Source organism: Chenopodium album, chromosome 2 (assembly GCF_948465745.1).
Source record: "Chenopodium album chromosome 2, dcCheAlbu1.1, whole genome shotgun sequence".
NCBI classification, from domain to species: Eukaryota; Viridiplantae; Streptophyta; class Magnoliopsida; order Caryophyllales; family Amaranthaceae; genus Chenopodium; species Chenopodium album.
This window is the reverse complement of record NC_137835.1, coordinates 7,556,038-7,574,440: the sequence shown is the minus strand read 5'-3', so window position 1 is coordinate 7,574,440 and position 18,403 is coordinate 7,556,038. Positions and strand designations below refer to the sequence as shown.

General features: G+C 34.5%; 3 protein-coding genes across 4 annotated transcripts; 2 read left to right on the top strand and 1 right to left on the bottom strand.

The window, feature by feature from the left end:
* Positions 1-3,480: 3,480 nt before the first annotated feature.
* LOC145594964 (autophagy-related protein 8f) lies at positions 3,481-8,291 on the top strand. The gene is made up of 6 exons (XM_081651318.1): positions 3,481-3,694; positions 4,965-5,008; positions 5,090-5,145; positions 5,556-5,608; positions 7,756-7,874; positions 7,979-8,291. The coding sequence occupies exons 2-6, from the start codon at positions 4,972-4,974 to the stop codon at positions 8,080-8,082; spliced, it is 369 nt and encodes a 122-aa protein (XP_081507444.1). The 5' UTR covers positions 3,481-3,694; positions 4,965-4,971; the 3' UTR covers positions 8,083-8,291.
* A 2,977-nt stretch (positions 8,292-11,268) lies between these two features.
* LOC145581708 (uncharacterized) lies at positions 11,269-12,678 on the top strand. The gene is made up of 4 exons (XM_081638738.1): positions 11,269-11,533; positions 11,634-11,727; positions 12,070-12,125; positions 12,221-12,678. Exons 1-4 carry the CDS (start codon positions 11,435-11,437, stop codon positions 12,380-12,382), a joined length of 411 nt encoding a protein of 136 aa, XP_081494864.1. The 5' UTR covers positions 11,269-11,434; the 3' UTR covers positions 12,383-12,678.
* Positions 12,679-14,401: 1,723 nt separating this feature from the next.
* LOC145581691 (uncharacterized) lies at positions 14,402-17,754 on the bottom strand. 2 transcript variants are annotated; one of them, XM_081638731.1, is made up of 6 exons: positions 17,411-17,754; positions 17,253-17,330; positions 17,058-17,142; positions 16,473-16,561; positions 14,569-14,727; positions 14,402-14,531 (listed from the first exon to the last, which is right to left on the bottom strand). In XM_081638731.1, the coding sequence occupies exons 1-5, from the start codon at positions 17,690-17,692 to the stop codon at positions 14,584-14,586; spliced, it is 678 nt and encodes a 225-aa protein (XP_081494857.1). In that variant the 5' UTR covers positions 17,693-17,754; the 3' UTR covers positions 14,402-14,531; positions 14,569-14,583. The 2 variants fall into 2 exon arrangements, with proteins under 2 accessions (XP_081494857.1, XP_081494850.1); XM_081638724.1 differs by having other exon boundaries at positions 14,402-14,727; positions 17,411-17,753.
* Between the last annotated feature and the right edge of the window lie 649 nt (positions 17,755-18,403).

Genomic DNA, 18,403 nt, shown 5'->3' with positions numbered 1-18,403 from the left:
TAGGTATTTGAAATTTGTGAATATTAACAAATTGTATGACAGAGATAAGGAAAGGGACATATGATATGATAATATGGTTATGGTACGTACCTTGCTGATAATGAGATAGCTAAAGTTGGGCATGAATTATTGGGTCTTACTATGATTGCTGATTTTGACATTACACAACTCATATTACCCCTTTTTTAATGGGCTTAAGCTTGGCCCATGTGAGTTTTCATATCCACAGCCGGACATCTATTGTTTTACTCTTCATCCTAATCTAACTTTCGATTAACTTGTTTGTGTCATACTCTGTACGTTTTATTTGTTTGAATTTCATTTACTACATCCGTTACATATTATTAGCAACGATTTGACATAAAGTAGAGAGGAAAAATGTCTAATCGTTGCAAATAATATGTAACGGAAGTAGTATTTAATGTTGTAAATTGAACATGCAGGGTTATATTTTATGAATCTTTATCTAAAGTAATTCTTCTAAAATAGGAATAATATATAAACTAAAGAATGGTTTCTAAACTTAGTTGAGGTTGATTCAAGCTTCTATGGAGTATTTCCTGCAGTATTACATTTTGCTTTTTTTTGGTTGGCTAGAATGCTAGATAACAGAAGGTGACCTGTCCCTCTCTTCCCTGTTTCCACACCGCACGTCAAGCAATACAATAGACTTCACATTTGTTGACTCTTCAAACCCAAACTATAATAAACAAACTTAATAAACATATATGCAATCATTAAATGTCAAAACTTTTTAATCATCTTCATTCTTTCCGGGCCGTCTATTTATATTATTTGATACCTATTAAATGTAACTATTTTAACAGCTTGAATTTTATTGTAATTATTTAGCTACTTTGGATTATAAATTAGGTAGTAAAAGGCTAAACGCTATATAGGTATATCCGTATATGAATCATTTATTTAGAAATTTTTTACATTATAATCCATTTGGATACTATCTCCCTCATTTGTTTTTGCTAGAAAATTATACAATATATAATAGGAAAAATTAGAAAAAATAATCCCAACTTTCATCAATTTTTGCACAATAATCCCAACTTTGGATTATTCTGGAATAATCCGAACTTTGGGGGTTATTTACTTTCTTCAATCCCAAACCGGTCAATGAAAGTCAATGACCTATTATATCAGGTCACTTGACACGTGTCAAGTCCTGATTGGTCCAAAAAATTAAAAAAAAATAAAAACAAAAAACACCAAAAAAACAAAAAACCAGCCACTTCCCTCACGGCCCCACCCCTGCTACCCGTCCCTCCACCACTCCTTCGCCGGACCACCGCCCTCTACCCATCCCTAGCGTCGCCAATTTCCCCTATCCCTGAAACCCCTCTCATTCCCCCACACAACCACCAAGAAAACCCCTCTTCCACTCTCAAAAACCCCAAATCGCCACCCTAGCTAACTCGCAATCGCATCACACAGCAGCACGCCACCGCCAGCCAACTCGCAACTGCAAAAATCGCCACCAATTAGTCCTAGGTGGGGGTTAGGGTGGCTTCCCGTTTTTGTTTAGGTGGTTTCAGGGTATGGAAGGCCAAGGGGGCTGCGGTTTCGAAAGATTGAAAGGGGGTTGTGGTATGCCGTTGTGGGGGAAAGAGGGGGTGGGGGAAGCGACGCCGTAACGGCCGGCGTCAAGCTTCAGAGATAGGGTGGCCGGCGTCAGTCAGGGTTTGGGTTTGGTTGGTGTGAGAAGGGGAGGGGGGAGTTTTTACGGGATGGGGGAAGGGAGGGGGGGAGGGTTTCGTGGGTGGGGGAAGGGAGGGGGAGGGGTTTCGACGGGTGGGGAGTGGTAATCGGGGGGTGGGGCGGTTTTCCGGCTGCGTGGGGGGTGTTTTTCGGGTGTGGGCTGGTGAAAGGGGTGGGGGAGGGGCTGGTGGAGTGGGTGGTTTGGGTGGGGGGCTGGTGGGTTAAGGGGGAAGGGGCGGGTGGGTTTATGTTTTTTTTGTTTTTTTTTTAAATTTTCAATTTTTTTTTTTATTTTGGACTAATCATGTGCTGACACGTGGCTTTTAAAAATCATAAAAAAAAATTAACCTTCTCAACAGGTAACCGGTCATAAGGACTGAAGAAAAAGAATACCCCCAAAGTTCGGATTATTCCAGAATAATCCAAAGTTGGGATTATTGTACCACAATTGAAGAAAGTTGGGATTATTTTTTCTAATTTTTCCTATATAATACGTAGACATTGCGTCTAGTATCATTATCATTATTATAAGTTCAAATTAAATAATGATTTAATAGTACACTTTCTGAAAAGTGTTTGCATATGAGGTAAACCAAGCATGTCCATGGATAAATGAAAATTAGAATTGCACAAGTATGAGTTTGCATAAAGAAAATTGTCAATTCGTTGACTATTATATCTGGATTTTAAAAAGAAATCTTATGTGAGAAACTATCAACCCTTTTATTTTGCAATTGTTGAATATTATATACTTGGTATAATTTTTTTTTTAATGCAAAGTTAATCAATTGACCGCAATTATCATCCATCTTAATCTAAGATTATGCCAAGACGGCAAAACCTCTCATGGAATAATTTGCCTAATTATTGTCACAAGTTTACGATGAAATAAAAGAATTTAACATTTAAAAGAATCAGTCAGTATACATGGGCTGAAGCGTTGATAGGCCCGTCAGTAAAAATAAGACTTTAAGTGGGCCTTCTGCAAAGGAGAGCGCTCATCTTGCGTGAAGTTCCAGCCCAGGTCCAAAATTTAATTATTTCTCGCCTATTTATAGGAACTTGTCTATAATCAAAAGCTAACTTACCAACAAGCAGCTTTTACTTGTAATCTGTATTAGTATGAAATTATTTTGTTTGTACTTAATAATGCTTTAGTTGTCCTCTTAAATATAGTTGTACTATGTCTGATCATGTGTTTTTCCATTATTTTGTTTGATTGTATAGCTAGTGATTGTATGTATAATTATTTTTATTTTGCTCTGAAATGATTTTACCAAAATTATGGTTTTAACCAATTACGTCTTTTATTTCCTTATGTACAATAGTTAATTGTTGTATAATTTTGCAGGATAACAATGTTGTTGGAGTTCACATCAAATAGTTAATTGATCAAATAATTATTAACTAATAGAGTAATAAATCAATGACAATAGTTATCTTTTATGAAAAATACTCTTGGTTTGTTGGCGTAAAGTTCATAATACGTAGTATAATGATTGGGTAGAGCTGATCATTAATAATCCGACCTATAACATAACGGATCTAAGCAACCCAAAATATGCATTTCAAGCGAAGGCAGTCATATCATATTCGGTTTATCCAATTTTAATACGAACTACTACGTATTGCTATTTCCACTAAAAGGCCAACCCAACCCGGCCCGACCCGCTGACCGAGTAGAGTAAGAGGTGATTGCTTGCGGCCCAATCATACCGAGAAAGCGTATGAGGCAGAGCACTCAACATCAAGAGGCCTTAAAAAAAGGCAGAAAGAATAAGAAAGCAAAACAATCTAAAACAAGAAATTTGTAAATAAAGGATTAAAAAAGGAGAAAGAGATCGCTTTTCAAAGTCATCATAATCTCAGCTTTATCCTCAAAACTCAAACCCACCTCAGACCTAACCATAACTTAATAATTCAATCCTTTCTTCTCTTCTCTGAATTCGTTGCTCTAATCGCCTGCAAATTATCCGCTTTTAAGGTTTGATGCTGCTTAAAAATTCTACCTTTTTCTTTTAATTGTTCTTTAAACTTGCTTCTTCAATATTGGGTATGATCAATGAATTAGTATATAATCAATGAAATCTGCTACTTCAACATGTCAATCTTTTTGGTTTTATTGCTTCGGATCAGTTCTCTGTATATGTATCTTTCGATTACAGTATTTCTTTTTAATTTTTATTATTTTTGTGGGGGTGAGGTTTCATCGTCTGCTTGTTCCATAATAACATACTGTATAAATTTGTAAATTGTGAGATAAAAGGGGGAAATAAAAAAGTTAAGATTGATTATGGTATTGTAAATTTCAAATTTCAGTGAAATTAGTGATTATGCCTGATATTTGATGAACCAAACATATGATTAGATTGATAGATCATTAGTAATTGTCAAATCCCTTCCGTTTAATCATAATCTTATAAAAGAACTTATGTTGTTCAGGTTGATTTCTTGACTTCGTAGAGATAAAACTTGTTTAAGAGTAATTCTTAAGTCGTGCAGATTATATGCAGTTTGATTATGAACTTACACGTCTTTGTTTCTTTCTCTTGACCCTAGTTTCTTTAGTGCATTCGTAATTAAGAGGGCAGTTATTGGTTTTTTCTGATTGCTTATTTCCTTTATTCCCAGCACCCATGTTGGACTAGATATCTAATTATCTATATCAGACATTTGAGTTTATATATATGTACTGGCTGTACAAATAAAACTATTTATATATGTTAAACGAAAGGGAGAGAGGACATATAACTATGTCAAATATGCTGACAATTGGGTTTGACCTGAAAATTTTGACTAAGATTTAGGAAACTAATCAACTGCTTCATGATCATTTGTATTTGGATCACATTGCAAACATGTTAATGCTTTGGAAACTAAATATGTTTTGTGAATGCTGCACAATGGTGTGTCAAACCTTCCAATATGCACCCATACCTGCCAATTGGTCACATTTGCGACTTATTGAAGGTTACCTGCTTATTAAATTGTAAAATGCGTCCTCCTTCTGATGGTTCTGGTTTCACTTAACTGGTTTATAATCCGTTAATCAAACATTTGCGTCATTACTTGCTAATATATGGTGGTGAAAGTAAAGGATATATGGCTTGGCTGTGGGGATAATACTACTCCTTGATAGATATTGGCCTGATACATATGTGGGCACTATATATCTTACTGTTTGCTAATTATTCATATTGTATAACTCGTATACATTAAAGCAAAATTCTGAAGTCCTTGGCTCATTATTTCAGGATCTAAATGGCAAAGAGCTCCTTCAAGCAAGAACATGATCTTGGTAAGGTTTTCAACTTAGGTTTTTGTTGGAGCCATTTGGATTCTGATTCTCATAATTATCCTCCGTCCTGATTGTTTTCAGAGAAAAGACGTGCTGAGGCTGCCAGGATCAGAGAGAAATACCCAGATAGAATACCGGTAGGCAATTTTACATATCCTGCAGGTTGTTAATGTCTACCAGTTGTTTAGACTTAGCTTTGTTGATTAGTTTCTTTGTTGAATATGTACCTCTCTTTTGTACAAATGGTGATTTACATTATCACATTCGCAAACTGATAATGAAATCTAAATGATGCTAGCATTACTTTGTTTTTAATGGCTTTACATCATCTGGGTTGTCCATCTGTTACTAATCTAATAGAACAATTTTGTTTACATATTTGCCTTTGTTAAACATGACCTTTATCTTACATATTGAGTTTTCTAACCATGTCTTTGGTGTGAGTTTGCATTGAGAGATATTGTTTTTCCTCAATCTATTATTGGGTCTCTTCTATCTTCTTGTTTTCATTTATAATTTAGTCATTGTATGTTGGTGTGTTTTGAAGGTGATTGTGGAGAAAGCAGAGAGAAGTGATATCCCTAATATTGACAAGAAAAAGTAAGATTTTTGTTCCTTTTATTTTTGTATGAATCACTATATCAAATTTGAACTTTTATATGGTATTCTGATGTTATTGCGTTATAATTCGTTGCACTAATTATTTCTGGTTTGTCTTTATCTTACCAAAGCAACTATCTGTTGGTATAATAGTACTGATGCAGTGATGCATGGGTACTTACTCATTTATGGGGTTATCTATATCTTTCATTTTGATAGGGATTGGAGAATTAATAGGAGATATAGTGTGATGAATCCAGAAATCTTAGGGAGGGGTGCTTAAGTTTTGGCATGCAAAACAAAGACTCTGCCGATTGCTTTGACCTGAATATTTTTATTTTTTATTTTTATATTTATTATTACTACCTCCGTTTCATATCATTTGCAACGATTTGACATTTTTCCTCTCTACTTTACGTCAAATCGTTGCAAATAATATGAGACAGAGGTAGTATTATTTATTGAAGTAATCCTGTTAGAATCATATCAGAAAAATACCCTTTTATCTAAATCCAATAATGTGAAAGTTTTCAGACCTTTCAGCACTAAATGCCTTCAATCCCTTTTTCTTTTATGAAAAGGCATTAAACTTACTGCAATGTAAAGAAAAAAATGGGAAGATTGTCTTCTAATGTTGGGGAATGCTCATCTTTTGTTTAGCTGGCAATAAAAATAAATATAAAAAAATAAAAAATAAGTGATGAAGAAAGAAAGAAAAAATTCTGGAGCTAAGTTATGGACAGGTACAAGAAACATAAACAAAGTCATGGATTGTATCTTTTCTTGCTTTCTTGTGTTGAATTATCTAACTTGAGAGTCCTACTTGTTAGCCTGTATATTGAACACTGATCTGGCAATGCCTCCTCCTTTACTTGATGGTCTGCTGAGCTGTCACCTTCCTGAAACATGTGCATTTTTGTCTTAATGTTGCTTTGGATAATCAATGTCATTAATGGGGTACAGAGAACAATGGGTCTACAATCTTCATGCAGCTACATAATCTCCACGAGATTAATCAAAATGTATAATTTTAGCATTTCACGTTATTAGAAATGCTCTGTATTTAGCCTGTAAGTTCTCAGGACCTTACAAGATGAAACCTTTGAAAGAGTGACTTGGATGCAATGACAATATTGCCAATCTTTAAATTTTGAATTGAGGTCATTCATTTTACTTATTCCTCCATTAAGTACTTGCTTACTTGCTTGGATTCTCAAGTATAGAAGCTCATGGAATTTAGCAAACAGCATAAGCATAGAAGCTCGTGTAGTACTTGCTTGAAGCTCATCTTATGCTATGCTATGTTTTTAAGATTCCATGTTTTGTTTTTTTTGCAATGACAGGGTATAAAAGGCTTAGATTCTGTCAAAGGTCTGTAGTGCCCTTAACCTAATGTCAAGATTAAGAGGAGTTCCTTAGCATTAAAATTGGCTCTGGAATTTGTTTACTGGTGCATAATCAAGTTACTTTTCAAGGATATATGAATAATATGATCTTTTGCATGATTGTTGTATTGTGAATTCTAGTGTTAGAAGAACCTTGATTTAAATAGCAATTTAGAGCTAATCAACACTATCACAAACAGTGAAACTTTTGATAATAGTACAATTTGTCTAAAGTCAACCTAGCAGTTGTTGTTTTCTTTGCTGGTCTGGGGTAAAGCTGGTTACACCCGCTCCTCCTCAGTGCATGCAGAAGAAAACTAGCTACCATGAAGGGTAAAACCTACTGTAAGGACTTTTTTTGGGTTAGATATGAAGTATGATATGATTTCGTGTTAGACTGAATATGTTAAGACTTAAGCTTTGTTTGGATAGCAAAGAAGGAAGGAAAAGAAGGGGAGGGAAAATGGAGGAAGGGAAGGGAAAAGAAAGGGAGGGGGAGGTGAGCTCCATTTTCCCTCCAAATCTCTCCAATTTTGGAGAGATTATGGTTATTAAAGAGAGAGGGAAAATGAATCCCTCCCTCTCCTTTCCCTTCCTTCCCCCAATCTTTTACCCAAACAAGAGATTTTGTCCCCCTCCATTTCTCTTCTCTTCTTTTCCTTCCATTTCTTCCTATCCAAATAAAGTGTTAAAGAGTAGCTGAATTATCTTTATACCATGGATTCATCTGATGGACATAGTTGGTAATTCACAATATTGCAGATACCTAGTCCCAGCTGATTTGACCGTAGGACAGTTTGTTTATGTGATCCGCAAAAGGATCAAGCTAAGTGCAGAGAAAGCAATCTTCATCTTCGTGGATAATGTCCTCCCACCTACTGGTAATATTTGTGCTACTTTTCTCACTCTCTCTTGCGCTTTTGATGCTTTCGTTTCCTAATTAATATGGAGTGTTGACGAATCTCTCCCACTTTGTTTTCTGCAGGAGCAATCATGTCTGCAATATATGAGGAGAAGAAAGATGATGACGGGTTCCTGTATGTTACTTACAGCGGCGAGAACACATTTGGTTTTCTTGCTATGGAGTAATGTGATGTAACTTGATGGATTCTCCCAAACATAAATAATTGAATAGTTGTCATTTTGGTTTCATAGCTATTGTGAGTTGCTGTTTCTACGCTCAAAAAGGAGTAAACATTGTGTAAATGCTGTAAATAATTTGATCCTGTGATGTTTTAATGGTAAAATTTACTGCTTTTAAGACTTGTTAAAGGTAATGAGATTTTCACTCCTCGCTATACGAATGCAATCTGATTGTTAATATCATGTTCATGTGGAGGGAACGTGAGCTACTGCCACTTAGCATGTTGCGTGTGGACAATGAAAATGGGCCTACTTTGTTTGTTTGTTTTGTGTTCCCAATTTCTACCAAGGAAGCAATTTGGTGGTTTTGACTACATACCCTGTCTCCATCGCCCATTCTCTAGGCTCTTTTCCTCCCCTTTTGTCTCTAGTACTCCTTCCGTCTCTAAAAAGAGTTACACTTATATTAATCGGTTATTTTAAAATTAGGGGCATACACAACAAATACACTGTAGATATGGTCTCAGGCATGTCTTAAACACAAATAATCAGTATAAAATCCAAAGGCCTATATCTCGATATTGAATAGTTTTATGAATTAGACCGTACCATAAGATACAGTATATGTTTTTATTAAGATGACATATCCTAATTAGTGGTAATGATTTCAAGGACATAAGCAAGTAGGTGGACCAATGAGAAAAATGCATGTAACAGTAGTCTCGTTGGGAGGAAGTAGCTTAAAATGATGCAACCTACGTTAACAAATGGGGATCTCCGATGGCACACTCATGAGGACACAGCCACTCGTACTGCACTGACATAACTGCTTAAATTAGCATTAGCATTAGCATGCTAATCAACAGTAATTAAGACTTACTAGATATTGGTGCGAAGACTAGCTACCCATATTACTACTATTATTGGACGTAAGACATTAATTTCCAAATAAATACATTTTAAGGGACCAAAATTCTACCATTCCAACTTTTTACAAACTAAGCAGGCTAGCTCAGTAAATTAGGCAAGAAAATAAGCTAAAATTAAGATAAATTCAAGATTTTGTAGCATCCAATTAAATTGGGGTGAAACACAAGACATAGTAATCCTAGAACCAGGACATGGACTGGTGGGTAACAAATGGGCAAACCGCCCCTTATTCTCTGTTTCTGTTTCTAATTTTCTATCTATTCAATTTAGTGAATTTACCACCACCACCATACTTTTTAAATAATATATTTTCGTATGTACGTTGTAATGACTTGTGATTACTGATTTACTTCTATAATATAATATAGAGACATGTATGCTATATAATGCATGATTTAAATGTATTTCAATTCTTTCACAAGAGTGTGTAAGTAATATTGTATAATGTACTTGGTTACAAGGTGTTGAAACTATGTGACTATTGTTTCCTGGTAGAGAGACTTGCTAGTGTGCATGTTTATGATGCCCAACAGAATACAACTAGTTGTTGTTAACTTGTTATAATTCAATATTGGCTGTTTGACGGGGTAGGTAGCTTAGATATTTGACGATGGTAGTGCTTCTAAATTTGGAATCAAAGATCGGATCTTCAAATCTTCACAAGCTAATGTTTTCCTAGGATAATAGAGAATGTTGAGATTCAAAGGAAATTTTGTCCAGTGCACATACAACTCTAGTTAAGGAAATTAGTACAATACATTATATGTTAGATATTCTCCCTCTTCTTCATTGATTTGGAATAACTCACATATAGATTCTTTTGTAACAGCCTATAACTTGCAAGAGGCTATAGTAAAGGAAATTAACACCTTTTTCAGCTACTCTCTTCGTGTTTTAATAAGTGTTACACTTTGACTTTTTTCACTATTCACATAATGGATTTGACTTGATTAATTTACTAATACTACCTCCAACCTCTGTTTCAAATTAATTATGTGCAACATTTACTAAAAATAGATGCTACACTTTATTTGCAACAAGTCAAAAAAAAAAATGTTTCCTTCATTTTATTGGTTGTCATTTCTCTTTATCTCTCTCCTCATTACATGCTTTTTTATATTTCTCTCCCCATTTACCACTCACATACAAATTTTGTATAGGAGTCCGTGTCGATGATTTTGTTGCACATAATATGTAACGGAGGTAGTATATTAAAAAAAAATGTTATTGTATAATACATTATTGGATTCGTTATAATGTATACTTTCATAATACCAATTTTTCTATAATTTTATTAACATATGATTAGATAAATTAATGTTCAAAGTCGTGTCTCGGCATACGTGTTTGGTCAAACTTTAACACTTATTAAAATATGAAGGGAGTACTTTTAATGACCATATATATTAGTCGCATTATATTACATTTTAGGATGTCCCAAAAAATTATCACATTTATCTTTCAAACAAAAGCTAAGAAGAGCCAAAACTACAAGTATAATAATTAAAATATGTGGGTGACTTGAAATTATAGCTAGTAGACAATAAACAAATAAGACAATGTGGTGACAATTAATTTAGGGCTTGTTCTCATTGACTGAACTCAGCTAAACTGAACTGAACTGAATTGAGCTGAACTGGACTGAACTGAACTGAGCTGAACTGAACTGAAATGAATATTTTATAAGAGAAGGAAATTAGAAGCTGAACTGAACTGAACTGAACTAAACTAAACTGAGCTGAACTGAACTGAACTGAATTTCAACGTAAGAGAACAGACCCTTAGGATGAGAAGTTATTTTCTAATCTTAGTATAGTAAGTATCATAGAGGAATAGAATACTAGTAGTTGATTGATTATTGTACGTTTAGTACTCCGTATCATTGATTACCAAGAAGCTATGTAGGTATGTTAAGTAGATTGCTCAATTGACATGTAAAGGGAAGTGAGAAATAGGAGTAGTACTCAAGTCTCATAGTAGAAGTGGTGGGGCTAAAATGTAAGCCCCCACAAGAGTAAAAAGTGTTAGGGAGAAAGGGGGACAAGTGTAGTCCTTCTAAAGATATATTGAATTGGCAATATCAAGGTTCATCATCACCCAAACACCTCCATGTTCTCGCAATTAAGGACCTCCTCTTCCTTAGCTTCTCTTTTTTTTCTTTTCTTTTCTTTTCTTTTTTTTTTTTCTAATTACAAAAACCTTCATTTTATAGCCCTCTATATATATGTTCATGTTAAAATGTCTCTTAGTACACTACTACTCCCTTTCTATTCTAAACAACAATAACTCAAGGAAAAAAAAAAAAACCCTAGCTTTAATTCCCTCATTTAAATACTAGCTAGCTTTTTACCCTTTTTTTTTGCCCTAATAATACGTATTAATATATATATATATATACTCACACTTTTTTTTAGATAATCATCTTATCATGTCTTCGGTTGCGCTTAAATTTTTGGCTGCCTTGTTATTACTACAAATGCATGCATGCAATGCAAGGCACACCTTTGATCTTGTTTCCTATACAAAGGTATATGAATAATTTAACCTCTGTATTTCTATTTGAACTTAATTAATGATAATAATACATGCTAATGTTGTATATATACATGATGTGGATATATTTGAAGGTGGTGGATACTGGTGAGAAAACAAAGCTAGTACATGATGAAATTGATCTCAAAGGATCTCCTATATTTGAGGATATCATGTATACATCTTCAGGTACATAAATTTGTCCCATTATTTAACTGTGGTGACAAAAATAACCAAAACCAATATAATCTAGGTAGCTATGTTATAGTATACTATAGCCAAAGCCCCAGTTAATAATAAGTTGTAAGCAAGGACATTTATATGATCATGCGCATGCGACCCTTAGCTTCGTAGACTCATGCCGTAGCCCGTAGGCGTGGCAAGGAGAATGGAATTGCCTATTATATACGTACACAACCTTATCTTAGTAATAATAAAGACCGTATATCCAATGAATTAACTATAACATGCAGTTTTATTGATATATTCGGCTTCATTCGTTTTCGTTAATTAATAATTTTGTCTTTGTAGATGACATATCAATTGCTACGTTGGAAAATAACTCATGGCCGTCAAAAGATATGCAGGTGGATAGCTACATACCTTACAATAGAATTTATGATTAGAAGGGAAACTAGTTATTGAGAACATTACTAACAATCACACATTATTATGTTGGCAGGGATTCAAAGTGAAGGCAAGATCAATGCTAGAATCGAAGTCACATGATGAGACCAAACAACCGACTAGTAGTGATGCAAATGAAGGTGAATCCGTGGAGGATGCCGTGGTCATGGATTATGTTCATCCCCATCGCAAGTCTCCGATTCACAACCATCATTAGCTATAGAATACGTACTGTCCTTAATTATATGATCAATCTAAGCTAGCTCCTAAAACGATGTTTATTATTTCCCTTCTTTTGAGTCTGTTTTTCAGACATGTAACAACATGATTAAACCTATGATATTAAGTATGCAGTGGATCCACAGGACCACAGTTTTTTTTGTTTGTATCCTTGAACAACGATATGTATGATCGATGTGTGAATATATATAAATAAATTGTGGACAAGGAATTATATTAATGAAGTTAAACGTGAAAGATCAAGTGGAGGGCCATGTTTGACAAGTATGGTGCTTGGTTCCTCTTTATTACAATACACCGAGGGAGAGTCGGCAGGTTTCTGTTATTAACTGCTATTTCAGTTATGCTCAACTACCAATCTCCCGCCATGTAACTGTAACAGATGAGATGAAAAATTATTCTAAGGATTATTAGAATCAACATGCTATATCTTGATGATTTACACTCATCAATGGACCATGCATACGTCTCCCTATTGCATTGTTAAGTGTAAATAAGAAAAGGGATAATTTAGAAATGTTTCAACTCCTAATCAAGCTATCGGACTCTACATTGTGCACATGCCGGGTGAAAAATATAATGCTATGATTCAACTCCTAATATAATGCTTGCACTATCATCTTTAAATGGCCAAAAGTGAGATGTACCAAATCTCTATCATATGGATATTTGTCTCGGGATATAATCTTATGTGAGGCCCGGGTCGATATCAATGTTGTAACATACATCTCCTCTTTAATGTGCCTGCCGATACTTGTGCCAATATGCATTTATTTCTTTTACGAGTCCATGTGTTTTACCTTTTACGCACAAAATCAATTCACATTTTTTTTTAATTTGATTGGAGATTCAAATATTGGTGCGGAAACAGATATGGAAATATAAGGAGGACAAGTCTATAAGATAAAGAGTTACAAAAAAAAAAACACAAAGTTGTAAGCTTGCAACAAAATCAATATACCAGGTTGTAGCAACGCCAGCCTAGATTATTAGTGACAACAACCAATCTATACCACAATACATGCATTATTGTTATTACTGGCTATCTAGCAAAGTAGCAATGCTAGTGTATAAGCACTTCATTGATTTTGCTGTATTAAGATAGTGTACGCTTTTGTTAGTTGTATTTAAATTCGTATATGTTTCAATTTTTTTAGGCCAAAGATAAGGGCTCTTATTAGACTCACCCACTCGAGGTTTCTTCGTCTAGTATTTATGGATTAGACAGTTTGAAGGGTAAATAAATCTCCATCCCCAAACATCCAAATCTATCTCTAATAAGACCTAAAGTTAGCGTTACTAAGTGAGCCAAGACTGTGTGGGCATATAGTGGTAGGTTTTTCATTTGTTTCTTCAGTATTAGTTGAAGTGAATTTGTCTCCAATGAGTTCTCCTTTTTCTCTTGGGCATATGGTGTATCACTTCATCCTACTAGTGCTCCTCAATTTTTAAACCCTTAAAATATCATCATTCAACCCAATTCATATACTAATGCTAATTAGTGTTAAAAATTGTATTGGAACTCGTAGCTAACATTTATATGTCGGCATTTAAACAAACAGATACTCCGGAAACTGAGATATGAATGAAGGTGTACATTTTATCTGACCTCAGTTTCTGTAACTCATGATGACAAATGTGGCAAAGTCTCAAGCCATTAAAAAAAGTCAAGTATGCAGGGCTAGCTTTGTACAGAGTAGCAAATATTGAAAACATTAATCTATATGAATCATACAAGTTCAAAAGAGATGGCGAATTGGCGACCCTAACTCAGTAACCCATATGAGAACCGACTTACCGAGTACGGCAAGAAGAAAAACGTTTGGGACAAATCCTGTAACCGGCCATCTTTGACTATTAAAAATCATGTAAGCTATAGGAGACATAATGGGTCATTGATCCGCTTACAAAGTTAGTCAGGAGACATCTTGGTCCATTCAACTGGAGCCCTCTCAACAAAATTGTCCTGATCCATGACTCATGACTCAATCGATAATAATCCAAGGAACCTGTACTTTCTCATGCAGTGCATATAGCTTGTTGAATGGTATACAATTTTAAAATCAAATAATGAGATGGAAATTGCTCTGGTAAAATAATAGTAGCACTGAATCAATGATTTTTCGGGTAAAATAATAGTAGCACTGAATCAATGATTTTTCGATTGATCTTGAACGATCAAGCAGCGCTGCAGCTGAAAATAAATGGCTTCACAAATTGAATGAATTCGGATGTACGGATCCCCATCTTTAAGTAGATCTCCCCTCCTCCCAACCAGAAGAAGTCAGGCGAAAGCTTCACAATTGCTTCATCCAATATAACCTGGGAACAGACAAAGACCCAAGGAAAACATTTTTGAACCGACTATGTTTCAAACAAAATCATCAAACAACACACATACATTGATACATGTAAACCAAGAATAACAAAGTAGCTAAAATGAAAATTTTCAAGGATCAATTCTTGCTCAAGTATAATGCTAATGCACGTTGCTGAATAGTTTGGTGGTGCAACTCTGACCCTTAAAAGAAGAGATCACCTCTTACACACTAGAAAAGTGACACTTCTTAGGCAGAAGCATGGCCTTCACTAGTAGGTTCACAGCATTTTGTCTCAGGACATAACTTTTATGTATTACAGGCCTATTACGATTTTATACTGATAAGAAAAGATCTTTCATTAGGTCCGGTTGGGTTCTTTTCTTTACTTTTGCTAATTTATTTCAGTTCAGTTCAGTTATTTTCAGTAAATCGGAATAAACCCTTAGTTACTAAAAATTCATATGAAGTACTACGTATAAGAATACTATTCTAATGCAAATTACATCAAGGTATTACTATTGACTTTGTATGATCTGTAAGTAATTTATACAACTCCCAAGCAAAAACAATCACTGAATGTTATCAACTTCTGACTAAAAAATTACTGCGCATGCACAGCTTGCACAATACTCTTTAGAGATAATCTAATCATCTAGTGATCTACTCCATATCATATCACATAGACAACAGGAGTCTTATGCTATTCAGGAACTCAAAGATTAAAAGAAGTCCAGCATCCTAGGAGAGGCTTGGCATTCCAACATAGTAGATACTTGAAGAGTTCTTGGAGACTTTTAAAAGCTACAGTTTTATATCAGTAGTCACTAGTCAGTAATTTGCAAAATTGTAACAGTTTTAAAGCTAACCTTTGAGCTTCACAGGAACTTAAAGTTTTTGTAATTATAGAGTTTACAATAGTTGACTAGTAGTAAAGCACTTGCTACATAGTTTAAACTTGTATCTATATAGAACTAGCACACTGGCAATATCCGACTAGCTGAACAAAGTTCAGTTTCAGAAACAAGCTACTTCACATAAAAATAGATTAATTTGAAAGAGCCTACAAAGCTTACTAGAATTACAGCAATCTGTGTTCAGCAAAACTAACCATCAAATAAAACAGCTAACCTCACAGAATACATAAATGGATTAAAAAAACATAAAACTTTTAAAAGCTAACTACTCCAAAAGGATGGCAAGCCGGAAAGCTTCAATTACTAGTTGCTGAACATTAAAAAAAAAACATTTAACCAAATAGTAACAGAATTAGAACTCTAAATAGTGTAAACACTCAAAACTCCAGCCTAGACCCTAACATTCAACCTCAATGAGGATTGAGGAATCACAATATCACAAGTGGTGAGGTCATTGGACAGTTTGATGGATTGATTGCAAGGCAAAAGATAGGGCCCAAAACAGGAGAGCAGAATTTGATAGATTGCCCAGACAAAAGATGGTCATGGGCTAGTGTGTTGCAGGTACAAGCAGCAGGAGAAAGCCAACCACATGTGAAGGATAAAAAAAGAGACCATGAATCTGATCTCTATAAATGCCACATACCGAAAATTTGGAATGATAAAGATTGTTTAATATGCTTATACACAATCCCTAACACACAGGGATATGGATTTGAAGGGAACATTCAATAATTCATAGACAATGACACATTACACAACCAGGTATAATGTAATAAATCTTCATTTCACAATAAGTATGTGCTTATAGTTGTGTATAGCATTTGATTACCGGTATGTCAGTCTTCATGCCAATGCATGTAACAGCATTATGTTCAAATCCAGTTAAGTTGTTTGATATTTCCTCTGGAGCAAGCCTCACTGACCAGGAAGAAAAAAAAAAAATCAGATTTTTTATCACTGAAAGTTAGAAAGGAGCAGCGAAAACTGAGACAAAAAAATAAACTCAGTAGGCTGTAACAACAAGACAATCCTGAAGAAGAATCTAATTTATTTTCAGATACAAAGACAGAAAGAAGTTAGGCATAGAATCTGCAAGAGGGGGCTGGGAAAAAATAAGAATGGGAATTCATTGTTGCTGATGCAATTAACAAGCTATGCACCTGATGAATTATACGGTATTTATTTAATTAAAATTATCTAATGCCAATGTCTAACAGATGCAACACAAAGGGACTAAAAAGGTAAGATTCAGCAATCAATTAATCATTACCACCCTTATTACCCCATTTGTGGAACTTGGGGTGAGTAAGTTAAGATACCTAAACCATTAGCCATATTTATACAAAAATGAATACAACTTTTGTTAAAACACAGTGAGGATAAAAAATGAGAAGAACAAGAGGAGAGTACTGACAATTGAATTTCTTTTTAGGAACTTTGCCCTGGTTGAGAGTGTACAGATAGTTTTTGACAGTTTCAGCATTGAATCTTGCAGTGTACTGCATTAGAAAACCAGCAACATTAAGTTTAGAAAACCAGCAACATTAAGTTTAAAACAACAGGACATGGCATAGTAAGTTAACAAGTGAAGAGAAGAAGAAAAGAGCACCTGTACAACCACCACATAGTACTTAGAATTATACCGGTTGCTACAATCAATAACGTCAGACTGGGCTTGAGTATTCACCTGAACAAATAATTTCATAATTCCAGATTAAATAAACAAAAATATCCATTACAATCTTTAAAATAAATCGAGTGAAATACCAAAACAATGCTTTTACAAAGATGATGAATGGATGGCGCAGATAAGAGATCTCGTCTAGCTTCAAGAGAGCGCTCGTAGTAATCGGAAGGGACAACCTTGAATTTGAAATCGTTGACACCATTGGACCGCAATATGCCGGAAAGACGCACTGCGGTGGCGTCATTGGCGGCGTCATCGGATGAAGAAGACGAAAGTTGGAGCTCAAGCTTTGCTATTCTTTCCAGGATTCGTCTTTGAATTCTTTCTAATTTCTCCATCTCCATCTCAACTTCCACTCCCATTCCTTCTTCTGCTAATCCCAAATTGGACCCAATGGCCACAGTTTAACCATTCAGCTTTTTTGGGCCTCACTTTTTTTTGAATTCTAGGACCTCGAAATCTAATATATCTCCGTTAGATGTTATGTGCAACTTTGGGATATTATTTGTGAGATACTTCCTCTGTTCTTTTTTATTTGACCTGTTTCTTTTATCACGCTTGTCAATGCAAAACTTTAACGGTCAATAACTTTAATTCTCAATAATTAAAAAATATATAAGTTATATATTATGATAGTACTTATTGAGACGAATTTAAAATGGTCCAACATAAATATTTTTTTTTTTCCTTACATATTATTCACAAAACACGATCAAAGGAGGGGTGGTGAATAGTGTAAAAGTCAAAGCGGGTCAAGTAAAAAAGAACGGAGGAAGTATAAAATATTCTAAAGTTGTCATAACATTTAAGGGAAATAGTGTATATATATATATATATATATATATATATATATATATATATATATATATATATATATATATATATATATATGAGTTTTTTCCGAGTTTTTAGAGAGGTATATACGATTTAATTTTCTTAACGCGCCACGTAGGATTATACATCCTCCGTTATATGATTATACAATTTGTTGCAATTAACCATTAACGAAGGGTTCGTTTGACATTGTTGTGGTTTTCTTTTTTTGGTTTTTTGTTTTTTAAAAGTATATGATA

Coding starts and splice junctions, on each gene's coding strand:
- LOC145594964 (XM_081651318.1), top strand. CDS start 4,972: ATGGCAAAGAGCTCCTTCAAGCAAGAACATGATCTTG. Junction 5,009..5,089: donor CAAGCAAGAACATGATCTTG/GTAAGGTTTTCA, acceptor GATTGTTTTCAG/AGAAAAGACGTGCTGAGGCT. Junction 5,146..5,555: donor AATACCCAGATAGAATACCG/GTAGGCAATTTT, acceptor TGTGTTTTGAAG/GTGATTGTGGAGAAAGCAGA.
- LOC145581691 (XM_081638731.1), bottom strand. CDS start 17,692: ATGGGAGTGGAAGTTGAGATGGAGATGGAGAAATTAGAAAGAATTCAA. Junction 17,331..17,410: donor TTTGTAAAAGCATTGTTTTG/GTATTTCACTCG, acceptor TTATTTGTTCAG/GTGAATACTCAAGCCCAGTC. Junction 14,728..16,472: donor GCATGAAGACTGACATACCG/GTAATCAAATGC, acceptor GTCTGTTCCCAG/GTTATATTGGATGAAGCAAT.
- LOC145581708 (XM_081638738.1), top strand. CDS start 11,435: ATGTCTTCGGTTGCGCTTAAATTTTTGGCTGCCTTGTTATTACTACAA. Junction 11,534..11,633: donor ATCTTGTTTCCTATACAAAG/GTATATGAATAA, acceptor ATATATTTGAAG/GTGGTGGATACTGGTGAGAA. Junction 12,126..12,220: donor GGCCGTCAAAAGATATGCAG/GTGGATAGCTAC, acceptor TTATGTTGGCAG/GGATTCAAAGTGAAGGCAAG.